The sequence below is a fragment of the Protomyctophum bolini genome (genome assembly GCF_963924005.1).
Source record: "Protomyctophum bolini genome assembly, chromosome: 4".
NCBI lineage: Eukaryota > Metazoa > Chordata > Actinopteri > Myctophiformes > Myctophidae > Protomyctophum > Protomyctophum bolini.
In genome coordinates, this window is record NC_137865.1 from 3878729 (window position 1) to 3901228 (window position 22500).

Sequence of the window (22500 nt, forward strand, 5' to 3'; positions counted from 1 at the left end):
CTGGTGCTCATTAACGTCACATACAGGTCACATGCATAGGTGAACAACACATAGGTGTACACAGACATTGCTGGTTGTAGGAGTGGTTGCGCCACTCAAAAAATAAAACAGAGATTCCATGAATCTCTTTTATTTCATTTATTAAAACACTTTCCCTCCCATTCACGAGTTTACACGAGTTAATTGATTGCAGAACAGCTTCCCTCCCAATAAAGTGTTACACGAGTTTTGTTTTCATTGTTTAATTTGCGTTTTTAGTAACCCTGTATTAAGACATCCATCGGCCAGAGTGGGATAGGTGACGCGTTTCGATGACGTCATCGGAAACAACATCCCGTCGCACTGGCATGCAAAGGGTTCTGGGAAATTGAGGTCCAATGCATTCCAAGAAGAAGTAGTGAATATTGCAGATCTTAAAGGGATAGTTCAGATTTTTTTAACTTAAGTTGTATGAAATACTTGCCATTGATATGGTATAGCGTGCCTTCCACAGTCCACACTAGCGGCGCATTTCTGCCCCCAGAGTGTAAATTGTTTCCGCCCCCTCCCGTCGACACACCACATGGCTCCGACGAACTGCAGCGGCCAATGAGGCATCTATATTTTTATATAGATGCCTCATTGTCATTACATAGTCACGACCTATAGTCCTGATTGGCTGCCTCGTCTCAGGCTACCTCTTAAGCCAATGGGACGAGCAAGCAATGGACCCATCGTCTGAAAACGGCGCGAAGAGTCAAAACAACCCACACGCTTCCGAGACTACGCGTGTGTGGAAAATAAAAGGATACGAATCATCAATCGCATACGACTTCGATTCGATTCGACGTGCGCGCCGTTGGCCGTTTCATAAACGAACAAAGGAGGGAGACGATAGGGGGGGAAGACGCACAACGGAGACACCGCTTGTAGTTTATTCTTGTACGACGACGACGCATTTTCATTTCAAAACACAAAATGCCAATAAACTTAAAAACCACAATCGTTCAACTTTGTCGTTCGCCCCAACAGATCAACAGCGTCAAGCAGCAGCAGCAGCCGGCCACGCCCCCCCCAGGCCAGGCCGACGCCCTCCTCCCCCAGGCCACGCCCTCCGGCTCGCCGCGCGCCCCCCTCACGGAGGCCGACGCCCCCCACCACTACTACCGCCCCCCGGTGGAGGTAAACGGTGGTGGCGACCACAGCCCGACCGAGACCATGGTGGACGGAGGCGGAGCCCCAAACATGAGGAGCGCCACCCCCTGTCGCCTTGACAACGAGGTGGGGGGGGGGCGGAGCCTGAGCAGAACCAACTCCATGCAGCAGCTGCAGCAGTGGGTCCGGACGCAGCAGAGAGGGCGCTGCCCCGACGACGACACCAGGAGGTTGGTGTTTTTTTTTTAACCCATTCTGACCTGAGATCAGATTCATACGAGGTTTCCACTGGACACACACTACTGGTCTGATGAACCCGTTCTGACCTGAGATCAGATTCTAAAAAAATGTCAGTCGTTCTTCGATTTTTCAAAAATAGCTAGACCTCTTCGATTTTTCAAAAATAGCTAGACCTACAAGCTCGTAGCGCGCCACTCGGTGGCGCGCTATGAGCTTGTAGATCTGCTATTTTTTAATAGCTAAAGCACGACATGTAGATCGGCTATTTTCAGCATGCAACCAAGTGTAAAATGACTTATACTGCATCTCTTGTCCAATATAGTCCCTTTCCAAACACTTTAGTCTAGTTTTTATTTGTTGAGAAAATTGTCAATACATTTAGTCTTAGTTGTAGTCATCATAGCCTAGTTTTTTTACGTAGTTTCCATTTAGTTTTCGTCAGTGGAAAAAGGTAGTCGACGAACTTTTTCCGTCTTAGTTTTTAAGTGCTCGACGGAGTCGAACGCAATCGGCGCAAGAATACATAAGCAACGCTGGGTGAGAGAAAGTTTCCTCCCTTGCGTTGCGTCGGTAACGTCTTGCGTCTCGCTCCGTCGGCTGATAGCCTATACTTTACGATTGATGATATAGTGTAAAACTCATTATGTACAGTTATAACTACATCTCAACTCTAAACAAAAAGTGGCACGTGACGTCAGTACAGTTTATAAACTTTATACAATCTCTAAACATTTTTAACGCATCGCATCCATGTAATAAAATACACCAACTGCCACCTAGTGGGCGAGTAGATGCTTGCACATTAGACATTATAATAGACCGATGTTAAACCACGAAATCAACACTGTTGGTTATGCCAGTGGTTCTCACACCTGCTCCAGGATGTCATGGTGGACACTGGGGTCACTTCCTTCCTGGACTGCAATTCCCATAATGCTTTGGTCCACTGCTCCTCCTTGTGGATAGGGTGAGGGCTGTCTCACTGAGACAACAATGTAGTCCAGGAAATAAGTGAGCCCAGTGTCCATCCATGATCCATGACATCATGGAGCCCATGGACACTTTGAAATACAGAAATATCAAAAAAAAAAAAAACACACATATTAACCCACATACAAAAAAAACCAGGAAAGCGTTTATTGTCTCCCAAACATCATTACAATAAGATTGCAAAAGGGCCCTTTAAGGCTGAAACGTGGATGATCAGTCGTAGGGTGTGTGTGTGTGTGTGTGTGTGTGTGTGTGTGTGTGTGTGTGTGTGTGTACACAGCTGTTGGTGGTGGTAGTTGTTAAGTTAATGTTGTTCCCTGCTTACTACTTCTAGTGAGTGTATGTGTTATGTGATGCACTGTGACCTTAAGGGAAGACCGGCGCAAAAAAAAAAAAAAACTTTGAAGCTGCTTGTTTCCGTATTTGTTTTGAATTTATTGCAATGCATTTTTTCTTTTTTTTAAGAGACAGTGAGTTTGTTAAGTTAATGTTGTTCCCTGCTTACTACTTCTAGTGAGTGTATGTGTTATGTGATGCACTGTGACGTTAAGGGAAGACCGGCGTTTACAAACCGGATGTTGTGATACTGCGAGTCAGTTGTTGTGTTGGGGTCTGGCGTCGTGCCGACAATAAAGTTGTGTTGCAAAACTACAGTTGTTTTATTCGAGTAACAGTAGTGAGGTGTTGCAGATTCCTGCAGAACACTGCCACCTCCTGGCATGAAGTGGAGAAGATATAGGACTTTTTTTTCACAATAGATCAAAACATGGCACGGTTTCCCCTATGAAACTATTGGCTTTAGTACTGCTTCATGACGAATGTCAGGGACATGGCATCTAGTCCACACACACACACACACACATACACACGGTACTGTCTCACCTCTCCATGGTCTTCATGGTCAGACCTGCAGTGTCCTGTCTCACCTCCTCGTGGTCAGACAGACAGACAGTCGTCAGTCTGATGCAGTGCAGCCACAGTGTGCTGATGCAGCAGGACTAGATCCAATAGCAGCCCAGACACTGTGGAACTGATGCCTGCTGCTGACTCATCTCTCTCTCTCGCTCGCTCTCTCGCTCTCTGTCTGTCTGCCTGTCTGTCTGCGCAATGGGAGTGGTCGTCTATAGTTATCAGAATGTCACTGGTTTGCCTCCTGGCCTGCACAGCAAGTCACTGAATTTCAGGTGGCACAGCAGTGGTAAAAGTGCCTGCCTGGGAGAAAGAGAGAGAAAGAAACATGGTTTAAACTTTAACCCATTTAAGCCCATCGCACACCGTCTGCGGCGCGGCGCGTGCGCGGCGCATGTTCTATCGGCGCGCCGGGCGGCGCGGCGGACGGAGCCGGTGTGCGATAGCTTCATTGAAAATAATGGAGGCGGCTCGCGCGGCGGACGCAGCCGGTGTGTGGTGGGCTTGAGTCTTCTGAATCCTGACAAATCCTGTCAGTCGTTCTCAAACATTTTCATGTCAAGGTCCCCCAAGATTATTATGTAATTGGCCCACCGACCCCCATCTGAAAATATGTTGTTCCAGGGACCCTCCCAGAAGCATACATTTTCACGATCTTTCAAAAGTATCGGACCTACAAGCTCGTAGCGCGGCACTCGGTGCCGCGCTACGAGCTTGTAGATCTGCCATTTGTCAATAGCTACAGTATAACGTAATCCTTAAAACACCAAAAGCGGTTCCCGTCCAAAATTGGGTTAGGTACACTTTTATCGTTTCCGATCCCGACGCCACAATTTCTGTGTTAGCCGATACCGATACTGAATGCCGATACCGGAGAATAATATTTATAATACAAAAAGAAAAAAAAGTATCTTACTTTGAAGTCCATTTGAAGTCCTTTAGCTATTGAAAAATTGCACATCTACAAGCTCATAGTGCAGCACTGAGTGCCGCGCTATGAGCTTGTAGGTCTGCTATTTTTGAAAAACCGTGAAAATGTGCCTCGAATCCTTGAATATTGTTACAGAGTCAACGTTTTAAGTCAAATCTTTGCTTCTGGGGGGAGGTCCCTGGAACAACATATTTTGGGGGTCGGCGGCCAATTACATACTTTTTAGGGTCCTTGACATAAAATATTGAGCACCACTGATATATTTCAGTCAAAACTATCGTGATTTAGAAGACTGTTTTTTTTTATATTCCGACGTCGGGTCTAAATGTTGTTAAACCCCCTCCTCATGTCTCCCACAGTGTCTCCTCCTACCAGACTCTTCCCAGGAACATGCCCTCCAGCCACAGGGGGGCGCTCTACAGCGACACGGCCTACCGCTCCATGCCCCGAGGCAGCATGGCCCAGAGGGACAGCATCTGCAGCATGAGCCCCTCCCTCTACGACCACGCCCTGTTGGGCCCCGCCTCTCCGTATGACCACGCCCTGGGAGGCCCCTCCCCCCAGTATGACCACGCCCTGTTGGGCCCCCCCTCCTCCCAGTACGACCACACCCAGTGGTATGAGTTATTGTTACGTCGTGATTGTTTTGAGATCAACGCACAATTGTCGGAATCCTTTCAATGCGTCTGCATGGATTTATCTATTGGGAAAAGACTGGCTGGACTCAGTGGCGTGCACAGATAGACACCAGGGGGTGCTAAAGCGCCCACGCCCTTTTGGCAATGTGCCCTATAAAATAAAATACAAATTTGTACAGTGTACACTGTACATTATGTGGACCATGGTGACATTGATCAATTATTGATAAGCTTCTAATATATTATTTAGGCCCCAGAATCTATACATCTCACACTATTAAGGCAACCGGCCCGGTTCCACGTGCTGCACAAGGTGCCCTTTTTTTCTTTCATTGAGCACCTGCCCCTCTAAATGTCTGTGCACGCCACTGGCTGAACTATAGCTGATATACAAGCTCACAATGTGAGCTCATTCACTGATGAACGCTGGATAGCCGAAAAGCGTTTGTCTTCGACCCAGCATGCAAGAATGAAAACTAAAATGCAGTCTTGGTGTTACCTCTATTTACGGTGGTCACAAGAAAATGTATACATTGTGAACTTGTACATCGGCTACAATTGTTGAACTCTTTCTTTCTGTCTTTCTTGGTCTTTCTGTTTTTTCTTTGCCCTTCTGCTTTTCTTCATTCGTAATTTCGTATGTATGTTTAAAAAGCCTGAAAGGCAAACAGAAATGTGTTTTGTTCCAATGTTTAAATTTACAATTGTAAATGCAATTGTAAATTAAATCGTTATTCTTCATTACTTCTGACAATTTAACGTACATTTCCTCATAGTTGGCCAGGTAGCCCACTTAACTCTGTCTCCTCATGCTAACCGGCCCACCCAGTTAACTAAACTCTCCCCATTGTTTCAGGCCCACCCAGCTAACTAAACTCTCCTTGTGCTAACAGGCCCACCCAGCTAACTAAAATATCCTCATGCTAACAGGCCCACCCAGCTAACTAAACTATCCTCATGCTAACAGGCCCACCCAGCTAACTAAACTACCCTCATGCTAACAGGCCCACCCAGCTAACTAAACTATCCTCATGCTAACGGGCCCACCCAGCTAACTAAACTATCATTATGATAACAGGCCCACCCAGCTAACTAAACTCTCCTCATGGTTTCAGGCCCACCCAGCTAAGTAGACTATGTGGTTTCAGGCCCACCCAGTTAACTAAACTCTCCATGGTTTCAGGCCCACCCAGCTAACTAAACGATGTGTTTTCAGGCCCACCCAGTTAACTAAACTCCTCATGGTTTCAGGCCCACCCCAGCTAACTAAACTCTCCCTGTGGTTTCAGGCCCACTCAACGGCGGCCCGTGAGAGATGCCACCTTGTGGCAGCTGTACGAGTGGCAGCAGCGCCAGGCGTACTGCCGCGGCCCGCCAGGAGGGGGCGGCGGCGGCGGCGGACTCTACGCCAACAACATGCCCGGCCCCAAGACCATGGTGGACCTGTCGGAGCGCGTGCCGCACGGCCCCTCCATCCCCCCCTCGCCCTCCCACGGCTCTCTCTCCATGTACGGCGGGGGCTACCCCTCCCCCCTGCGCTCCTACAACATGAGCAGCGCGCGCTCGGAGGGACCCTCCCCCGTGTACCGCGGCGTCGGAGCCGGGGACGCCAGCGTGGACAGACGCCACAGGATGCACGCCGCCAAGGTGACGACTTGTTGCACACCGGTGGGGGACAAAGTGTCGGTGTTGACACTATTTGTACCCCACACGTCTCCAGACGTCCTTAGAAGGGCCCCCGTAGGCAGCCCATTACTTCTGGGTCTTTTTACTTGCGCAAGCAGAGCGCGCAAGTACTAGTTTCGCCCGGGACTCGCATGCACCGTCCCAGCCGTCCCGCCAATTTTTATGCGTATGCACCGTCCCAGCAAACTGTGCCTGATACGGCAGTGGTGCCAGATTACATACATGTATACACAGGAGCATTACCTTTAATCCTCCCAACACTAAAACATATCGTCATTACGTCACCAAAAACCAATTACACTCTGGCATTGGGTCCTTTAATCCACGTATTGTTTACGTCATCATTGAGAGCTAGTTATACAGATGTATGTAATCTGGCACCACTGCCGTATCAGGCACAATTTGCCGGGACGGTGCATATGCATCAAAAGTGGTGGGACGGCTGGGACGGTGCGTACGAGTCCCCTGTCAAAAAAATATAAGACTCTCGAGAGGGACTCCAGTAGACCTAAGACAAGTCATTGTATGCTTCGCTGCGTGCGGGTGTTAAGTTTGTAATCTACAAGCTTGTAGATCTGCTATTTTCGGCAAGCATACATCAGGCATTACGATACTATCTATTTGACTAAAATGTTATATTTAGTCAACTAAAACCAGACAAGAACTAAAACATTTCAGATGACTCAAATGTGACTAAAACATTGTACATTTCTATGTTTTAGTTTTTAGTTTCCCCTGGGTTGTAGGTTACTAAACGAGTCCAGTTTAACGTAAAAACTGTTATCTGGTATTCAGTGAATGTATTCTAAACTAAATATGTTACAATAATAAACCAGCATTAGTTTTCACAGCAGAAACCTGGTGTTTTTCTTCATCTTTGACCGATTCCGTACATAGGACGAGGTCCCAACCGACGCGCACATCCTCAATGACACAGGGCGAGATAAGAATATTCTGAATTGTTTCCTTTTTTATTTGTCAGTTCGCCTTTCGGCTACCGTATGCTACGCTCTGCACTAAAATTAGCTTACCGTTGACTTAGCTGTTAGCGCGGTGGAAAGAATGACTCGTCTCTCCTAATCCAGGGCGCTCTCCGTGCTTATGAACAGATCGATAATACTGGCGCTTCATTTCTGCTCCTCATCCGTCTCTCCCGCAAAATATGAAAGCTGTTTTTTAATTAAAACGATCGCAATGTAAGCTAGCAATGTAAAGTAAACTTTTTTTTTAGTAGATTGTTTCCGGGTCGTGGGTTTCAGAGTAAAAGCGACCAGACAACTCTGGCACCCCAGAGCTCCTATTTTGAAGAACTTCCGGCACCGATTGATGACACAAAGATGTATCCCGACCTACTGTTTGGGAAACACTGATCTGTATGAAATAGTTTGTACATCATTTCATCGAAAGCATCCCTAAGAATGTAAATGAACACTAAACATGTCTTCATGTGTTCAGTATGCGTATCCAGGTGACAGGAGGGCGTCGCCAGCAGGTCTTCCGGTCCAGAACCTCAGCACTCAGTCTCTGCAAGGGAAAACTGTGAGTTCACTACTGTAGCACCTCCATGTTCACTACAGCATACTGTACAACCTCCATGTTCACTATAACCTACTGTAGCACCTCCATGTTCACTAAAGTCTACTGTAGAACCTCCATGTTCACTACAGCCTACTGTAGAACCTCCATGTTCACTACAGCCTACTGTAGAACCTACATGGTCACTACAGCCTACTGTAGCACCTCCATGTTCACTACAGCATACTGTATAACCTCCATGTTCACTACAGCCTACTGTAGAACCTACATGGTCACTAAAGCCTACTGTAGAACCCCCATGTTCACTAAAGCCTACTGTAGCACCTCCATGTTCACTACAGCATACTGTATAACCTCCATGTTCACTATAACCTACTGTAGCACCTCCATGTTCACTACAGCATACTGTACAACCTCCATGTTCACTATAACCTACTGTAGCACCTCCATGTTCACTACAGCATACTGTACAACCTCCATGTTCACTATAACCTACTGTAGCACCTCCATGTTCACTACAGCATACTGTACAACCTCCATGTTCACTATAACCTACTGTAGCACCTCCATGTTCACTACAGCATACTGTATAACCTCCATGTTCACTATAACCTACTGTAGCACCTCCATGTTCACTACAACCTACTGTATAACCTCCATGTTCACTATAACCTACTGTAGCACCTCCATGTTCACTACAGCATACTGTACAACCTCCATGTTCACTATAACCTACTGTAGCACCTCCATGTTCACTAAAGTCTACTGTAGAACCTCCATGTTCACTACAGCCTACTGTAGAACCTCCATGTTCACTAAAGTCTACTGTATAGCCTCCATGTTCACTACAGCCTACTGTTGAACCTCCATGTTCACTACAGCCTACTGTAGAACCTCCATGGTCACTACAGCCTACTGTAGAACCTCCATGTTCACTTCAACCTACTGTATTACCTCCATGTTCACTAAAGCCTACTGTAGAACCTCCATGTTCACTACAGCCTACTGTAGAACCTCCATGGTCACTACAGCCTACTGTAGAACCTCCATGTTCACTTCAACCTACTGTATTACCTCCATGTTCACTAAAGCCTACTGTAGAACCTCCATGTTCACTACAGCCTACTGTAGAACCTCCATGGTCACTACAGCCTACTGTAGAACCTCCATGTTCACTTCAACCTACTGTATTACCTCCATGTTCACTAAAGCCTACTGTAGAACCTCCATGTTCACTACAGCCTACTGTAGAACCTCCATGGTCACTACAGCCTACTGTAGAACCTCCATGTTCACTACAGCCTACTGTAGAACCTCCATGTTCACTATTATAGCACCTCCATGTTCACTGCAACCTACTGTAGAACATCCATGTTCACTACAGCCTACTGTAGAACCTCCATGTTCACTACAGCCTACTGTAGAACCTCCATGGTCACTACAGCCTAATGTAGAACCTCCATGTTCACTACAGCCTACTGTAGAACCTCCATGTTCACTACAACCTACTGTAGAACCTCCATGTCCACTACAGCCTACTGTAGAACCTCCATGTTCACTAAAGCCTACTGTAGAACCTCCATGTTCACTACAGCCTACTGTAGAACCTCCCATGTTCACTACAGCCTACTGTAGAACCTCCATGTTCACTATTATAGCACCTCCATGTTCACTACAACCTACTGTAGAACCTCCATGTTCACTACATCCTACTGTAGAACCTCCATGTTCACTATTATAGCACCTCCATGTTCACTACAACCTACTGTAGAACCTCCATGTTCACTATTATAGCACCTCCATGTTCACTACAGCCTACTGTAGAACCTCCATGTTCACTAAAGTCTACTTTATAGCCTCCATGTTCACTATTATAGCACCTCCATGTTCACTATTATAGCACCTCCATGTTCACTACAACCTACTGTAGAACCTCCATGTTCACTATTATAGCACCTCCATGTTCACTACAGCCTACTGTAGAACCTCCATGTTCACTACAGCCTACTGTAGAACCTCCATGTTCACTACAGCCTACTGTAGAACCTCCATGTTCACTTCAACCTACTGTACAACCTCCATGTTCACTATTATAGCACCTCCATGTTCACTGCAACCTACTGTAGAACCTCCATGTTCACTATTATAGCACCTCCATGTTCACTACAACCTGCTGTAGAACCTCCATGTTCACTACTGTAGAACCTCCATGTTCACCATTATAGCACATCACTATTAAAGAGCATAAATGTTCACCGTTGTGACGTCAGTGTTCTCCACTGGTTTCTACTGGGGAGGGAAGCTCTCTCTTGTGAGCTTGTAGATCTGCTATTTTTGCTATTGTTGTTCCAAAAGTGACCTCCTACAGGATTTCAGCCCCTAGCCCCACTAACACTACCTGCCTAGGTCCACTGTATGTATTACTGTTTGCAGTGATTTTTTCCCACGTGGTGAGTAATATTTCCGTGTATTTGTGAGCTTTTACACCCTCTCATGGCCAGTGACGTGGTTGACGTAGTGAAAGCCATAAATCCATCATGGCCAACTGACGTAATGACGTAATGACACTCTCCCTTGAAATCGGGAGCATAATAACAACAAAATGTAGCAACTTTTAGCATTTTTGGCTAACGGCTGATGTAATCTACCAAAAACAGTCCGTCTTCATGTGCATCGCTGCGTAAAATGCGATCTTTTGGGCTTGATTAGAGCTTAATTTGACTTAGTTATGAAAATAAACGATGATAGCTTAGCATTCCGGACATCAGACTGTCTGTCTGAATGCAGAAAGCCAGTGGATGTTGCGATGCGTACAACCGGAAATGACATCGTCAGATTTGCTGGATTTGGTCAAAATAGGCATAATGGCGCGTTCCCGCCACCTGGTGGCAATAATATATATATTACAATATGATTGCCGTGTGTGAAAGAGATGTATATCACAGATTTTTCTTTTGGCATTAAAATGACGAATTTAAACAGGAATCGTGTTGGCAGAATTATCAATTCAATGTTAAATTAGGTTGGTCAGTAAGGAGGTTAATGTGCCACATACTTTATTGTGTCAATTATTCCTGCAGTGAAGTCGATAATAAATTATAAATAAATGTAAACCTTGATATTGGTAACCATTTTAGAAAAGCAATAAGCCCCGTGAGCTTGTGGTTCACCGTGATTTTACGACGGCGAAAGCGGTCCGGAAGCCCCTTGAGTTTCCTACAAGTCTTAGCCGTATATCCACGGTAATTGAAACCTATACAGTAAAAGTTACGGTACCAGTCCAGCACGCAGTCTCCCTTTCCTCTGGTGTGATCGGACCCTCTTTCATCCTCCGACTCGTGTAGAGATGAAAGACAGACTCGTGTGCAGTATATTAAACATGCATCACGTGATTTACTTGTTACCTGTATCATGTGCACACCTTATTAATGCTTGGATAATCGATCGGTCGATTGATTTAAAAAGTATTAACGGAGTTTGTGTGTCATGTACATAACGTATAGTGATGCATGTTGATGCTGATGGGACCCTGAGTGCATGACTCCTCTGCAACACTCTCCTCTCCTCTCTCTCTTCCCCTCCTCTATTCTTCTCTCCTCTGCTCTACTCTCCTCTGTTCTCCTCTCCTACTCTCTCCTCTCCTCTTCTGCTCTCCTCTCCTACTCTCTGCTCTCCTCCTCTGCTCTCCTCCCCTGTCCTCTGCTCCTCTGCTCTCCTCCCCTGTCCTCTCCTCTACTCTCCTCCCCTCTCCTCTGCTCTGCTCCTCTGCTCTCCTCCCCTGTCCTCTGCTCCTCTGCTCTCCTCCCCTGTCCTCTCCTCTACTCTCCTCCCCTCTCCTCTGCTCTGCTCCTCTGCTCTCCTCCCCTGTCCTCTGCTCCTCTGCTCTCCTCCCCTGTCCTCTCCTCTACTCTCCTCCCCTCTCCTCTGCTCTGCTCCTCTGCTCTCCTCCCCTGTCCTCTGCTCCTCTGCTCTCCTCCCCTGTCCTCTCCTCTACTCTCCTCCCCTCTCCTCTGCTCTGCTCCTCTGCTCTCCTCCCCTGTCCTCTGCTCCTCTGCTCCTCTGCTCTCCTCCCCTGTCCTCTCCTCTACTCTCCTCCCCTCTCCTCTGCTCCTCTGCTCCTCTGCTCCTCTGCTCTCCTCCCCTGTCCTCTCCTCTACTCTCCTCCCCTCTGCTCTGCTCCTCTGCTCTCCTCCCCTGTCCTCTCCTCTGCTCTGCTCCTCCCCTCTCCTCTGCTCCTCTGCTCCTCTGCTCTCCTCCCCTGTCCTCTCCTCTACTCTCCTCCCCTCTGCTCTGCTCCTCTGCTCTCCTCCCCTGTCCTCTCCTCTACTCTCCTCCCCTCTGCTCTGCTCCTCTGCTCTCCTCCCCTGTCCTCTCCTCTACTCTCCTCCCCTCTGCTCTGCTCCTCTGCTCTCCTCCCCTGTCCTCTCCTCTACTCTCCTCCCCTCTGCTCTGCTCCTCTGCTCTCCTCCCCTGTCCTCTCCTCTACTCTCCTCCCCTCTGCTCTGCTCCTCTGCTCTCCTCCCCTGTCCTCTCCTCTACTCTCCTCCCCTCTGCTCTGCTCCTCTGCTCTCCTCCCCTGTCCTCTCCTCTACTCTCCTCCCCTCTGCTCTGCTCCTCTGCTCTCCTCCCCTGTCCTCTCCTCTACTCTCCTCCCCTCTGCTCTGCTCCTCTGCTCTCCTCCCCTGTCCTGTCCTCTCCTCTACTCTCCTCCCCTCTGCTCTGCTCCTCTGCTCTCCTCCCCTGTCCTCTCCTCCTCTACTCTCCTCTCCTCTGCTCTGCTCCTCTCCTCTCCTCTCAGTCAGAGGAGTTAACCTTGCTGTTAATAGCGTTGCGTCGGCAGCAGGCTGACCTAAACAGCGTCAGAGCCAACACTGTAGCCCAGCTTATGCAGCTAGACCTGGACACGGGCAGCAACGCCAAGGTCAGGCCAGCAGAGGTCGCCAATGCACCGTCGTGTGTGTGTGTGTGTGTGTGTGTGTGTGTGTGTGTGTGTGTGTGCCGTTTTCATTCACCATGGATCATTCATCTCTATCCAGTTCAGTCCAGAGTATTTCGGGGTGTCCTCGTGCCGTAATGCCTCACTGCTGCAGTGACAAGCTTTTCTGAGTAATAAATAGTGAATCATAATCATATTTGAACTGGGGACCGCCCCAAATTATATTATTTGAACTGGGGACCGCCCCAAATTATCATATTTGAACTGGGGACCGCCCAAAATAATCACATTTGAACTGGGGACCGCCCCAAATGATCATATTTGAACTGGGGACAGCCCAAAATAATCACATTTGAACTGGGGACCGCCCCAAATTATCATATTTGAACTGGGGACCGCCCCAAAATAATCACATTTGAACTGGGGACCGCCCCAAATGATCATATTCGAACTGGGGACAGCCCAAAATAATCACATTTGAACTGGGGACCGCCCCAAATGATCATATTTGAACTGGGGACCGCCCCAAATTATCATATTTGAACTGGGGACCGCCCCAAATTATCATATTTGAACTGGGGACCGCCCAAAATAATCACATTTGAACTGGGGACCGCCCCAAATGATCATATTTGAACTGGGGACAGCCCAAAATAATCACATTTGAACTGGGGACCGCCCCAAATTATCATATTTGAACTGGGGACAGCCCAAAATAATCACATTTGAACTGGGGACCGCCCCAAATGATCATATTTGAACTGGGGACCGCCCCAAATTATCATATTTGAACTGGGGACCGCCCCAAATTATCATATTTGAACTGGGGACCGCCCAAAATAATCACATTTGAACTGGGGACCGCCCCAAATGATCATATTTGAACTGGGGACTGCCCAAAATAATCATATTTTAACTGGGGACCGCCCCAAATTATCTTATTTGAACTAGGGACCGCCCAAAATAATCATATTTTAACTGGGGACCCCCCCCCCCAAATAATCATATTTGAACTGGGGACCGCCCCACAATAATCATATTCTAACTGGGTACCGCCCAAAATAATCATATTTTAGCTTAGCAATTCGTAGGAATCAAGGCATTGCATTTTATTTGACGGCTGTTTTCGCACTTTTTGCTTCACTTTTATATTTCTATTCGCAATTCTACTCTGGCGGGTATACGTACCCGTGTCTTCCGTATTGTTCAATAAAAGGCGATGGTTTCTCACACTCTTCGCCGTGTGCTTTCAACTGCGCGCGCCCCCATCGGTCGGCGCATTCTGATACATTATATAACTCTATAATAAAAATGGCCACAGATCGGATTAAAGCGCCTTTTTTTATTGAACAATGCAGAAGATACTGGTGCTTATACCCACATCCGTGCAGGCCCCGGGGTGAGCGCTTTATGAACGTTTACGTAGACGTCGGGGAAAAGTGCGTCAAACAGGTCGAAGTTTCCGTCGTCATGACAGACGAGCGCCGCGTGAAATCGTCTCGTATTGTGTAAAAATAAATTACTGATAAAAAGTCAACTTTTCGGGGGACGAGTGAACGACTGCGTTCCAGATGGATCCTTCTGATGGATTTTTGTTGGCTGTCGATATTTCTATCCTCCCAACAAATCGCTCTGAAAGTGATAAGAACGGATTGTACGCTATATATATATATATATATAACTCTTATCCGGGAAGGCAATATTTTCTTTTCCTCCGGGGGAATTATCACATCCCTGCAGTCCCCTCTCTCTCATTGCACTGCAGCGCCAAACTATCAGCAGTCACTATCTGTAATTGTTAATTGGTTATGTCGATTTGCAATCTTCCTTCATTCTTTAGCGCACCCTATTGTGTTTGAAATGCTGCCTCCGCTTTCCTTTATTCATCTTTCTATTGTGACGTTTCTTGTGTGTGCGTGTGTGCGCGCGTGTGTGTGTGTGTGTGTGTGTGTGCGCGCGCGTGTGTGTGTGTGTGTGCGCGTGTGTGTGCGCGCATGGGCATGGGCGGGTTGGATGTAATCCCTTCCTCTGTCTGACTCTTCTTTCCTCTTCTTTTTTCTTATCTTCCGCTAATCGAAGGACTTCCTGTCTCCTCAGCCTCAAAGGAACATGCACTATTTGGACAACCAGGTGTGTGGTCCGACCTCAACACATTCAGACCTGAGGCCTTCTAAGTCCTGACAGTTTTCTTTAACCCATTCTGAACGGGAACCCATTTTGGTGTTAGCATCATGTTATGCTTTAGCTATTTAAAAATAGCAGACCTACAAGCTCGTAGCGCGCCACCGAGTGGCGCGCTACGAGCTTGTAGGTCTGCTATTTTTTGAAAAATCGAAGAACGACTGACATTTTTAGAATCTGATCTCAGGTCAGAATGGGTTCATCAGACCAGTGTGTGTCCAGTGGAAACCTTGTATGAATCTGATCTCAGGTCAGAATGGGTTAAAAACGCATGTCTCTATGTCAGTGGTTCTCATACATTGTCATGTCAAGGACCCCCAGAAATGTCACATGTCATTGGCCGCCGACCCCCATCTGAAAATGTGTTGTTCCAGGGACACCCCTGCAGAAGCAAAGATTTGAGTTAAAAACGTTAGCTTTGAAAGAATATATATATTCAAAGGTTCAAAGCTTAAAAAATAGCAGACCTACAAGCTCGAGTGGCGCGCTATGAGCTTGTAGATCTTCTATTTTTCGTAATGCTAACACCAAAATGGGTTAACTGTCCAACCCTAACCCGGGAAATCACATGATCCAAACAGTCTCCAGCCTGTCCACTCCAATGCTAAAGGATGTATGAAGTGCTGATGAAGTGCTGAAGGATGTATGATTTACTTTCCCTGATTGTGTTTTTGGTAAAAAAAACAAAAAAAAAACAAGCCATATTCAACTGCCGATAACTAAAGAACGGAAGTTCGCAACGCCATTGTTTTTTTTTCTTCAACGGACCATAGAGGCCCATTTATTTATTTATTTGTGTATTTATTTATTTATTTGTTTGTACCACTTTTTATCCCAAATGGAGAACACCTGACATCAATATGTCTGACGTGACGTGTCCTGACGTCAATATCGGTAGAGGGCGCTAAGTCCACGGGTTCCTGTCCTTTTGTATTTTGTATTGTAATCCCCATAAGGGGGATTTTTAGATCGTGTCACATAAGAACTGTGTTTGAAAAATAAAACACAGCATCCCGGCGGAAGGTTCCACACCACTGAAGCATCAACTGACGGCGAGAATACGCTATTCTATTCTTACTGCTGCCGAATTTAGTTACATTTTCCCTAGATATACAGACACTATCAAATATGACTGACGGTCTGACTGTCGTGAACGTGTGGGTGGTGGTGGGGTACTCCCTGGTGGCACGCTAGCGGGCTTATTGTAAGTTGATGTGCACGTTTATGATGGTTTTGAATGAGGATAGGTGTTCTAGCGTTTATCCTTCTTTTAGACCTGTTACACCTATGTTGTTGTTGTTTTCAAGCTGGGAACACATCTGTCATTTAACCCATTCTGACCTGAGATCAGATTCTAAAAATGTCTTCTACATCCTGACAGTTTTTCATTCTGACCTGAGATCAGATTCCAAAAATGTCTTCTACGTCAGTCGGCTCTTCGATTTTTCAAAAATAGCGGACCTACAAGCTCGTAGCGCGCCACTCGGTGGCGCGCTATGAGCTTGTAGATCTGCTATTTTTCAATAGCTAAAGCACAACATGATGCTAACATCAAAATGGGTTAAGTTGTTGCTATATATCGCTGTTTTGGGGCAGAAACCACTTATCTCCATATTCTAACCTTTTTCTGTTTGTAAATTAGCGCCCTAGTCGACCATACTATAGTGTCAGAGTATCAAAAGTAGCAGACCCACAAGCTCGCGACACATTTTGAGCTTTAGTTGTAGACGTGCTACTTTTGCTCTTTTTTAATTTGAGTCCTGAACGGTAACGGTCTTGGACATAACGAGGTTTCCACCAGACAGAGACAATATGTGACTTTTAAAACGTACTATTATTGTTCTGTAGGAACATGGAATGTCCTCTTTTGACGATATGCAGACCGCGGCCATCTTGCCAGCAAGGTGCAACTTCCTATTAACAGCCCATTCATCCAAACAAAAAAGTCCTCTCTGATGACGGCATTAAAAGCTTGAATTATCCTCTTTCTATCTGCAAAGTGTTTGTTTCATGAAAATCCACTGTAGACTTGTTATGAGCTACTTCCTGTCGAGAAATTCCCTGCCGGTATCGTAAGTGTTGGAGTTTGGAAGCACTCGTTATCAGTAAAGCAACCTCCTGCTGCATAATGTGCAAATTCAAAACAGGTGGTGCGCATGGGCTGTTGAGTGATATCCAACGAGCACTCCCAAACTCTGACACAGAATGTATTGACCGGAAGTAGCTCATAACATGTCTACGTTGGATTTTTTACGAAACAAAAACTGTACAGATAGTAAGAGGATAATTAAAGCTTTCCGTACAGCTACAATGTTGGTGAGTTTGACGTCATTTAATACAATTAGATAGGACTGATCTGTTTGGATGAATGGGCTGTTCTATGGGGAAGTTGCACCTATAGTTAGCACCTCGCCGGGCAAGATGGCAGCGGTCTGAATATCGTCAATTCTGTGGAGTTTTGCTCTTTCTCCAGAAACCACAGAACAAACATGAGTGTTCTTGAGGTCTAGAGATGCATTAGACCGGAGACACGACGTCAAGTGGGATTACATTCAAATACGCTGTGTTTCTACCACTCACCCTCATGCACAGTACACACTACACGCACCCGTGCACTCCACACAGGCGGAAAGGCGACCACAGCTGTACCAGACAAAACAGAATGCTTGTCAGACCAAAGTATGAAGAACACACGGCTGTGTGGAGCTGGCGTCCGGGCAGCCATCTTGTTTTGCAATGGCGGTCCTCCGTAAACCACGGCATTGTTGTTGTTGCTGAAGTTGAAACATCCCTGCACTGTGTTTAGCCTGTTGCTGAAGTTGAAACATCCCTGCACTGTGTTTAGCCTGGCTGCGAGCCTGTTCGCGGTCGGCTCATCTTATTCAGTGGAATAGACAATCCCGGAGACAACTCTGCCATTTTTGCGGCATTATGTGACAAGGCAGAGATATTTGTGTGTTTTCATATTTAAACGACAAGGCATTTCAACATCAGAAATGCAACTTGTTTGTATGCTGTGTGTCTGTCCTTCTGAGGGTGTCTCTGTCTCCCCCTGCAGTTCAGTCCAGAGGACTACAGGGACCCCGCCTACATGTGTAGAACTGAAGAGGTGGACGTCGACGTAAGTCCACTATGAACACACACTGTGACTACTGTGTCTACCTAACTTGCACCTTAAAGGGATATTCGCCCCTCCCAGAATCTCTCTCTATCGATCACTCACCCCCATGGAGACTCAAATTCATGGATATTATGTTTTTGTTTGTCCCAGGCGAAACTCAGCAGGTTGTGTGAACAGGACAAGTCGGTGAGACTCCAGGAGACCAAACTGAAACAGCTTCACAGAGAGAAGGTATGGAACTGTCTGTCTGTTCTGTCTGTTCTGTCTGTTCCGTCTGTTCCGTCTGTTCTGTCTGCATGTCTGTCTGTCAATCTAATTTCATGTGTGTCTGTGTGCGTGCGTGTGTGTGTGTGTGTGTGTGTGTGTGTGCGTGCGCAGCACACTCTCGAGACGGCGTTGCTGTCGGCCAGTCAGGAGATCGAGGTGATTGGCTGCGAGAGCGACGCGTCGGCGCTGAACGGCATCGTGCAGCAGAGAGACGACCTGCAGAACGGCCTCCTGGGAACCTGCCGAGAACTGTCCCGAGTCTCTGCCGTAAGACCTTTGACCTTTAACCCCCCCGAGTCACTGCCGAGAACTGTCCCGAGTCTCTGCCGTAAGACCTTTGACCTTTAACCCCCCCCCCCCCGAGTCACTGTAGAGAACTGTCCCGAGTCTCTGCCCTAAGACCTTTGACCTTTAACCCCCCCGAGTCACTGTAGAGAACTGTCCCGAGTCTCTGCCGTAAGACCTTTGACCTTTAACCCCCCCCGAGTCACTGTAGAGAACTGTCCCGAGTCTCTGCCGTAAGACCTTTGACCTTTAACCCCCCCCCCGAGTCACTGTAGAGAACTGTCCCGAGTCTCTGCCGTAAGACCTTTGACCTTTAACCCCCTCCCGAGTCACTGTATAGGGCGCGTTTCGGAAATGCTCCCCCTGAACGCACTGGTGTGCTCTCTTGTCGTCCGTTTATTCAGTGCACTCGGTGCGTTGTCGTTCGAAAGTCCAGTGCGCGGCGCAACCGGGTGTGCCGAGTGCCCGCACTGAGCGACCCTTATACCCTGAAGCTGAGGTCGTCCGGGGTGATTAGTGTGAATGCGTCACAGCTGTGGTCGCTTGTAAAAAAGGCACACTGACTGAACACACTCTGTGACGTCACCGCGTCCAGTCACCGCACTCAACAAACTGACCACATCCCCGGTGCGCATTTCCGAATGCGCCCCCCCTAGAGAACTGTTCCCAGAGTCTCTGCTGTGAGACCTTTGACCTTTAAACCCCCCCCCCCCCCCCCGAGTCACTGTAGAGAACTGCCGGCAAAAAAATGAATATCCACAATATCTAAATATTGACTCGAGCAACGTAAAAAAAAAAAAAACTGTCTGGGGAGTTGACGATGAAATGACCAATAGATTTTGTTTACATTTTTTAATTTATATCTTTTCAACGCTGTGTGTGCGTTCACTATGCAGGAGATGGATCGTTTGTTTTAACTGTGTGTGTGTGTGTGTGTGTGTGTGTGTGTGTGTGTGTGTGTGTGTGTGTGTGTGTGTGTGTGTGTGTGTGTGTGTGTGTGTGTGTGTGTGTGTGTGTGTGTGTGTAGGAGTTAGAGCGTTCATGGAGAGAGTACCACCGGTTGGAGGCGGACGTGAACGCAGCCAAGAGCAACCTGCTGGAGCAGCTGGAGGCTCTGGGGAGTCCTCAGGTAGGATCACACTGCTGTAGTCCTACTAGAACTACACTGCTGTAGTCCTACTAGAACTACACTGCTGTAGTCCTACTAGAACTACACTGCTGTAGTCCTACTAGAACCACACTGCTGTAGTCCTACTAGAACCACACTGCTGTAGTCCTACTAGAACCGCACTGCTGTAGTCCTACTAGAACCGCACTGCTGTAGTCCTACTAGAACAACACTGCTGTAGTCCTACTAGAACTACACTGCTGTAGTCCTACTAGAACTGCACTGCTGTAGTCCTACTAGAACTACACTGCTGTAGTCCTACTAGAACTACACTGCTGTAGTCCTACTAGAACTACACTGCTGTAGTCCTACTAGAACAACGCTGCTGTAGTCCTACTAGAACTACGCTGCTGTAGTCCTACTAGAACTAGACTGCTGTAGTCCTACTAGAACTAGACTGCTCTAGCGGTAAACGCAAAGAACCAAATGGACCCTCAGTGTCCTCTGATGGACGCTGTACGGCCGTCACGATTGTGATATTTTGCATGCCGATTAATGATTTGACCCATTAACTAAGCATTATGTTATACTTTAGCTATTGAAAAATAGCAGATATACAAGCTCATAGCGCGCCGATCCCCTAATAACAGTGCCGATCGCCGGGTGTTAAAAAATAAAATTAAAGTGTGTGTTTGCGTGTGTGCATGCGCGAGAGCGCACGCGTGTGTGTGTGTGTGTGTGTGTGTGTGTGTGTGTGTGTGTCTGTGTGCATGTGTGTCTGCGTGCAGACGGAACCTCCCAGCCGGCAGCACGTGCACATCCAGAAGGAGCTGTGGAGGATCCAGGACGTCATGGAGGTTCTGAGCAAACACAAAGCTCAGAGGAACCAAGGAGACCCCGGCAACCTGTACACCTCCACACACCAGGTGAGGCTCATCTGCAATCATCCACCACACCTCCACACACACACACACACCAGGTGAGGCACATCTGCAATCATCCACCACACCTCCCACACACACACACACCAGGTGAGGCACATCTACAATCTGGCCTCATGGTGGCGCAACAACAGGCAGATGTGGAAAATGCAGGGCAAAGGTTTAGTCTTGGCCTCTAGGGAGTGTGCTAGTGTTTTGCGCAGGCCGACCTTTAACCCGCGGGGTTGGCTGAGGCGGCTTTAAATAATGTATACTGTTATTTATTATTTTTCAAATGTTTCTCGTCGCTACAAGTGCTGGGAGGAAATGTGGCGCAGCCTACCGGATTGTCGCGTTGCTGCGCTGGTTGATATCTCCTCCTTTTTTGACCACTAAATCCCCAAACAGCGCGCCGCACACACTCCCAACGCGCGCGTGCATGGGCACACCCCACAGGCACGTATAGCGGCAGGGCGGCCTCACACAAGTATCACAATTACACACAATTATCTTTGGTTCATTGGCCGAGTCAAATTATCATCACACGCGGGACCTGGCGGGTTCATATAAAACCCTGAACCCACGCAAACACTAGATTCAGATTGGTGCGATTATAGGTAAAGCCCTGCACACACCGTCTGCGAACGCCGCGCGTCAAAACAGCCGCCTCCGTTATTTTTAATGAACCTGTCGCACGCCGGCGGCGTCCGACGCGCGCTGACGCCTCGCCTGACGCTCCCGATACGCCACCGTTCTATTTTCCAGGCGTTGCCGCGCGGCAACGCCTGTGCCGCGTCGCGCATGCGCACCCGGTGTGTGTAGCACCTTTTTTTTAAGTGGCATTTCTTCCTCTGCCTAGTGGTAATGTGTGTGTGCATAATTTCACGGAGATTTGCACGCCGTGTTCGTGATTTGAGGCGTTTTGTTCACAACTGACAAATCTGCAGAAACTTGAACCGGGAGGCAATCTTATAGCCAATGGGGATGGAATATATGGGGACGCGGAAGTGGTCCGTGTTGGTCACATGACTATAGAGATGGTGTACCGTATATATATACCGAGTCACGTGATGTATGGATAAAATGTGTACGAGTAATATAAAGTCGGCCTCATGGTGGCGCTATAACAGGCCGCTGTGGAAACATTGGGGCTTCGTTGGCATCCAGGGAGTGTGTGTATAAAGTTTGACATCGGCCGCACCAACCAACCGTGCCGGAGATTATAGCTGTACACACACACACACACACACACACACACACACACACACACAGACGGATGGATGGATGTCCTCTCCTGATTGGCTGAAATTTGGCAGCCCACCAGGACATGTAATTTCTGTTTTACAGAAAGAGCTGGAGAGAGAGAGAGAGCGAGAGAGACCCCTGTTACTATCACAATAGAGCTATTTAACACCGTTACTGGACAAACACGCTATAGCAGTATAGGTTACTATCACAATATTTATATATAGTTTTAAAAAAAACGATGCAAAACTGTTTTGTTTTAACAAAACCAAAAACAAAAAACATCACTTACTGTAACTATGCTATTATAATCAGAATGACTTGATTACTTTATAGTAGAGTGATATTATTATTAATTACTCAGCCCGGACAT

At 47.3% G+C, this 22500-nt stretch overlaps 1 protein-coding gene across 6 annotated transcripts in view; it reads left to right on the forward strand.

Moving 5' to 3' along the window:
* Positions 1–22500, forward strand: part of LOC308314193 (pleckstrin homology domain-containing family A member 5-like) — a 93761-nt gene that overhangs the window by 59055 nt on the left and 12206 nt on the right. For 4 of the 6 annotated variants that reach the window (XM_080761668.1, XM_080761665.1, XM_080761669.1 and 1 more), the window contains 10 exons: positions 1012–1364; positions 4564–4821; positions 6132–6489; positions 7984–8067; positions 15080–15130; positions 18240–18302; positions 18453–18533; positions 18681–18836; positions 19882–19983; positions 20751–20888. In XM_080761668.1, coding sequence (XP_080617794.1) covers positions 1012–1364; positions 4564–4821; positions 6132–6489; positions 7984–8067; positions 15080–15130; positions 18240–18302; positions 18453–18533; positions 18681–18836; positions 19882–19983; positions 20751–20888 — 1644 coding nt within the window. The remainder of the gene's footprint in view (positions 1–1011; positions 1365–4563; positions 4822–6131; positions 6490–7983; positions 8068–15079; positions 15131–18239; positions 18303–18452; positions 18534–18680; positions 18837–19881; positions 19984–20750; positions 20889–22500) is intronic. The other 2 variants (XM_080761666.1, XM_080761667.1) reach the window with 2 other exon arrangements.